Source organism: Pteropus vampyrus, unplaced genomic scaffold (genome assembly GCF_000151845.1).
Source record: "Pteropus vampyrus isolate Shadow unplaced genomic scaffold, Pvam_2.0 Scaffold52, whole genome shotgun sequence".
In the NCBI taxonomy this organism is placed as follows: Eukaryota; Metazoa; Chordata; class Mammalia; order Chiroptera; family Pteropodidae; genus Pteropus; species Pteropus vampyrus.
The window spans coordinates 2,457,987-2,464,433 of record NW_011888833.1 but is presented as its reverse complement, the minus strand read 5'-3'; the positions used below and the strand labels follow the sequence as shown (position 1 = coordinate 2,464,433).

Genomic DNA, 6,447 nt, shown 5'->3' with positions numbered 1-6,447 from the left:
AGCCCTGTTCCTAGAGAACTGTCACTAACTGACCTCTTGGTTCCCTGGAAGACCCCTCTCGCAAGGCTGTCTGTATCTAGCCTGACTCGGAGGTCACCCATGCAAACTAACTTTTCACTGAGACCATCTGTTGGGAAAAAAAAAAAAAAACCAAACAAACAAATCAGAGGCAACTGTTTAAGATTGGGGCTGCCTAAGGTGGGCAAAAGGCTAATGAAAAAGTTTAGAGAGAAAAGCTAGGGAAAGAAACGTTCACAGGGGTTCCGACGTGTCCAGGCTGCGTGCACGCACAGGAAATGACTGAGCAGGCATTGAACTTGCAGTTCCTGCTGATGCTGAAGCTCTGCGGAAGCAGGAAATGAAGGCTAAGGAGGGACTGTCAGCCACCTGGGTGCCGAAGGTGTGCCCGCCCCACCATGCACAGAGAGCCCCTAGGAGAGACTGGGAAGTTTACCGGTTACAGGCATTCAAGGAATTCTCTGTCCAATCATTAGCTGACCAGTAAGCTGAGCAGAGATTCTGCAGAATTAGTTTAGAAAGGTCACTGAACAAATGACAAAAAGCAATAACGAATCCTGGAAAGTGAGAAGAATCTGATTTCCAGAGTTGCCATGTTATAGTATTTAAACTGTCCAGTGTTCAATATAAAATTTTAAAAAAGTGAGTATGGCCCACACACAGGAAAAATAGCAGTCAACAGAAACCGTCCCCGAGGAAGCTCAGACACTGGCCTTAGCACTAGACAATGACTTAAATCGAGCATTATGTATCTGTTCAAGGAACAGAGGAAACCATGTCTAAAAAACTAAGGGAAAATATGAGAATGACGTTTCACCAAATAAAAATGTCAACAAAGAAATTATAATAAAGAAACAAATAGAAGTTCTGGATTTAAAAAGTACAATACATGAAAATGAAGAATTCGCAGTAGATTTGAACAGGCAGAAGAAAGAATGGGTGAACCCGAAGGGAGGTCAATTGAGGTTATGATTCTGAGCAATAGAAAGAAAAAGCAATAATTTCTTAAAAAATGGCTAGAACCTCAAGTTCCTGTGGGACACTATGAAAATATTAGGTATGCAGGAAGGGAGTCCCAAAAGGAGTCAGAGAGAAAGGGGCAGAAAGACTACGTGAGGACAAAATGACCACTATCTTCCCAAGTGTGACAAAATCTTGAAAGCAGCAAGAGAAGCATCCGATCACCTAGAGGTGACCCTCAGTAGACTGGCAGCTGGTTACTCTTCAGAACCATGGGAGCCAGAGGCCGTGGATGACATATTCAAACCGTTAAACACAACACAACTACCCCCACCAAAACCTCTCAACCAACAAGTCTGTATCCAGCAAAAAAATCCTTCGAAAACAGGAGAACCGAAGACATTTCCAGATAAACGAAGAAGAGTCTACTGCTGGCCGATCCGCCCTACAAAAAATACTAAAAGAAGTTTTTCGGGCTGATAAGAGAGGACAGTAACTTGAATGCAGGTTCTCCAATCATAATTAATTCAAAATGGATGAGAAACAAATGTAAGAGCTACGACTATAAAAGGCTAAGACGAAAACACAGGTGTAAATTTCCGTGACCTTGAATTTGGCAGCACTCCAAAAGAACAAGCAAACAAAGAAAGAATTGATAAACTGGACTTCATAAAAATCAAACCTGTTTAACCTTCATAGGACACAGGAAAGTAAAAGGTCAGCCTATGGAAGGAGAAAAAATACTTGCAGATTGTATTTTTAATGAGAGTCCAGTAGGCAGAATATATAGAGAACGCTCACAACTTACAAAAGAGAAATCGTCCAGTATAAAAATGGGCGAATGATGCTGAGCATCTGTTTGTGTGCTCACTGGCCATTTAAATATCTTCTTTGGAGAAATGATCTATTCCAATCCTCTGCTCACTTAAACTTGACTTTTATTGAGTTGTAAGTATTCCGTATGTGTTCTGGATACTAGACTTTTAGCAGATACGCGATTTGCAAATGTGCATCTGCTTTTCACATTACAGATGAGAAAAGGGTGCCAGTAGGCGTAACTTCCCTCCAAGAGAAAATGCGAATTTAAGATAACAATCTTGCCTCGGCCCACCCTTACCCCGAATGGCTCCGAAACCATCTGATGAACTAGAAAAGCTCTCAGCATGGAAAACGGCTTCTTTAAAAGTTCTCTCTATGTTGTACAAACTTTTTACAATACTGTTAAACTGTAAGTTTTTTAAGAGGAAAAGAAAAATGGTTCTGAACCTTGCTGTAAACTAGGACATAAATGTTGTTTAATAACAACGACAAAATTTCCCATCCCCGTAAGCTTTCGACGTGAAATTGTTGGGGGGAGGCAGGGACGATGGGCAGAGCAGGCAGGGTGGGGTGGGAGTGGGGGTGTCCATGGTGCTGGGCGGAAATGCACAAAGCAATTTCTAAAATGTTATACGCTACTTCTTAAAAGCTTTATTTCTTCTTTCGAAGTTGAGCGTTCTCATGTCTTTTAAAATTCTTCATTGCTTTACTAATATATCATCGGTTGATAACTACTAATTGCATTTATAACACATTCATCTTTCATAAACTCTTTACTCTGAGCTGCAGGAGGAACCTCGGCTGTTCTCACCCTGAAGCAGAGTTCTTAAGAGCAGAATTTTCATTCAAACAGGGAAGGTAACTTTCAACTCACAATTACCAGATTCACGCAAACTACTCCCAATGCTGTATTTCTACTAACGATGAAAAGATTTCCGAATCCTACGAATCCAGGAACAAAGGCAAAGTAGTCATATTACTGTTGCTGGTGCTAAAATTCTAGAGATTTCGATGAAACATACCAGTGTCTAACGAACGAGTGACACTGTGTACAGAGACGCCCAGTTGTAAAGACCGTATTGTGTCTACGATATCACTTGTTGCTAGTTTGTGTTGGTTTTAAAACTGCGGACACTTTACCTCCTCCCGTCACAAAGTGAAGCCTCTGCCCCCTCGCCCGGAATCTCAGTGGACTGCTTCACGCACAGTAACGGCCTGAGGGATGCTATGTGACTTCGAGGCCACACAAGACCACGTGGCTTCTGAAGAACACTGAGTGCCATGTAAGAACTTTAATACCCGGAGGCCACCGTGCTGGTGCGGCCACTGTCAGGCTCTCCGGCCGAGCCTACGCCTCAAGTTATCTTCATCATGGTGCCAGACGTGGGAATAAAGAAGCCATTTTGGAAATGGTTGTCTAGTTCAGGCTGCTGCAGTTCCCGGGTTTCAGTTCTTCTCAGCTGTGGCCCACACGTCACCTAACAGAGACGAGCGTCCGTGCTGTGCCCTGTCTGAATCCCTCACTCACGGAATTTAGGAGCGGAATCAAATGCTTGTTTTATGTCACTATATTTGGGGCAGTTAGTTTCTCAGTAATGGATAACCAGAACACAGGTTAACAATTTAATTGAACAAATATTAGGTGAGTGTCACCTTTGGGCAAGGAAATTCAAAGACGGGTAAATACATGGTTCTGGCCCCTAAAGAATTTACGACCCAGCAGTAGATTCCAACCCGCTATCAGCTCGCAGAGTTCTTAACAGCCAGAACGGCGTCTGGCACATCGTAGATAATAAATATTGGCTGAATGGACAAATGAACTACATACTGTTTAGGGCTGAGTATTGGACAATAAACATCTCTACCTGAATTTCAACATTTTTAATGGAGAGACTAGAGAAAGGTCAGGCTGTTCATCATACATCTGTTCAAATGGGATATAAATATTCTATTTTATAATTTACCTTTTTATCTTTCATAATCAATAGTTACTCTTAGCTGTTTGTATCAATCGAGTCACTTACTTTTTCAAATCATTCACATTTTTTAATGCCTTTCACAATATAGGCCTAAGACACTTTGGAAATGATTAAATTAGTAGCTCGAATATTAATAAGCACGTTTAAAAATGGAATTTTCAGCTAGACATAATTGCTTAGCCTTTATCGACCTATAAATGAAAGGACGTTGTGTAATTCCCAGGTTTTTACATCATCAACCTAAATAGCTTGATAGAAAATACTGGAACTTCATCTGCACACAGGCACACGTCAGAGACATTGCGGTTCAGTTCCAGACCATGGCAATGGAGCGAGCCTCATAATAAAGTAGGTTGTAATATTTTTGCTGGTGGAGGGTCTTGCTTTCAATTTGTACAAAAAAAAAACCAAAAAAACCCCCCAAAACCAAACCCTCTCCCGCCAAAAAAACTCAACATCTGTGAAGCACAATAAAGCAAAGCACAATAAAACCAGTTATACTTGTATTAAATTCTCCTATTATTTTAGTTAAGTGAATATTCCTAAAAATTTGTGAAAATTTTAATTCACTGCTAACAAAATAATTAATAACTGAATTGGGACTCTGTTCAGCTCCTCTAACGTCCCGTAACTGATGTTCGTAAAAGAAATCTATCCTCTAAAAAGAACAGTTCTACTGAGAGAAATAAGAAAACCTACAATATTCTTCGTCGTCCGTCGTAACTGGGCCTGACCGAGGCCAGCACGTTCAGAGTTCGCTGTCGGCTTCCAGGTCTCTGCCACCGCGTTCAGAGTCTATGCCTGCTGGTGGCCGAAAGGCAGAGACCTGAGGCCACGTGCCTTTTCAGAAGTCTATATATCCATCCTGCACTTTCTCTTAGCTCTTATTTTTATACAATTTCTCTGTAAATCTTCATGTTTCTTTTAATAACACGTTCTTTCTCACTTATCTTAATCACGTCTGATTAGTACACTCATTTGATCACACTGACACTCAGTGTTACGACACGCATGCTCGTGTGAGTATGAAACTCTTCCTATCACGTAGCAGTGGAGAGCATGGCTCAAGCTGTGGTAAGGTCAGCGTGGTGTCCTAGAATGGCGAAAGAGAATACTGATGCTTAAGTCTAACTACGCCTTGAACTGGCTCTAAATCTTTGACTCGGTTTCCTGATTTGTAAAATGAGGGGATTAGATTACATAATCTCCTCTTATTCTATGATCTCACGTGTGAGTAAAATGGCAAGCTGTTCTACACCTTGTCATTGATATATATATAAAATACGTGTAAGTATAATAAACTTAGTGTTATTTCTAAGTCTAATATATTGTACTATGCATTGTTTCACAATCAAAATTACTCTGGCTTTTTTTAAGAGAATTTTTCTAAGAGTTTATTTGAGCCAAATTGATGACATATGCAAAATGACTCTCGCTTTACACAAGTGGTTTAACTTTGAAATTTAGAAATATATGTCTTTATTTCTGTCATTTTATGTGATCCTACCTACTTGGCATGCGATGTATTTTAATCCTTCCTAGGGGTGTCAAAAATTTTAAAGATCGAGAATTTTACGGAAGTCAAATGATAAAACTCACTAAGCAATCAGCAAACTAAATTACTGAAGTTTTAAAAAGCCTTTGTTAGTAGAACAAAATAACCACTAAATGTTTAAAGTTTCCACACCCCTAGTTCTTGTTCAGTCTCATACCTGAACACGGCCTTTATATCAGCAAATAAAATCATATATACTCGTTTTCCCCGTTTCAACAAAATCATCACTTTTATTGGCTACAAAATATCCCATGAGTTGCTACACTATCATACTTTTAACTCTTCCCCTACCGTTAATTAGATGGACTCCAATTTACTGAACTGTGCACAATGTTGCAGTGAATGTCTGTATATACAATTTTTCCTTCTTTGGGGTTATTTTCTTAGGATAATAAGCTAATGAAAGCATGCTTGCACCATCGGTTTTTGAAACAAAGTGTCAAACTGCCTTGCAAAAAGAGTCTATCATTTTAGAGTCTACCATGTTTCCGTACTTGTGTTTTTGATATATTTTAATAAAGCTAAACGCTATTCCGTACGACTTATTTATTTATTGTATGTCCAGTTTTTGTTTGTTTGAACACCTTTTACTTCTCTTTCTTGCAAGTTTTTTGCTTACCTGTTTTTAAGATGTGCCTCCAGGTCACAGCGCTGCATTACATCTTGGCACACTGAAGAAAACGGACATGACACTAATAATTTGTCCAGAAGTTTGTGAACGAGAATACTAGACTTCTTACACAACTTAAAGTGAAGTCTTTTGCGGTCCAAGGGACAGAAGTCCTTCTCTTGTAAGAAGTTTCGGAGGCACTTGCAGCAGAATGTGTGTCCACAGGGGGTATCTAGTGGCTGCAACAGAGGCTGAAGGCATATGTGGCAGACTAGGTCGTCGTCCACTTCGTCCTGGTAATTGTATAAGTGGTTTTCCCTCGTCCAGTGCTGCTGGCCACATTCGAAGCACAGGGGGTTGAAGGAGGAGGAGGAGGTCTGTTCCACAGACACCATCTCGTCACTTGTTGTTCCCATTTTGAAGCAGTTTCTGGATTTTCACACGTTCGACTCCCACTTCCGGTTGGGTTCCCGTCACTAGACAGTGATGTATCGGACTAAAACGAA

General features: G+C 40.4%; 1 protein-coding gene across 3 annotated transcripts in view; it reads right to left on the bottom strand.

Moving 5' to 3' along the window:
* LNX2 (ligand of numb-protein X 2) overlaps positions 1-6,447 on the bottom strand; it is a 54,660-nt gene that overhangs the window by 24,580 nt on the left and 23,633 nt on the right. For all 3 annotated transcript variants that reach the window (XM_011360205.2, XM_023530696.1, XM_011360204.2), the window contains exon 2: positions 5,951-6,437. In XM_011360205.2, the coding sequence (XP_011358507.1) occupies positions 5,951-6,357 (407 nt within the window). In that variant the 5' untranslated portion in view covers positions 6,358-6,437. The remainder of the gene's footprint in view (positions 1-5,950; positions 6,438-6,447) is intronic.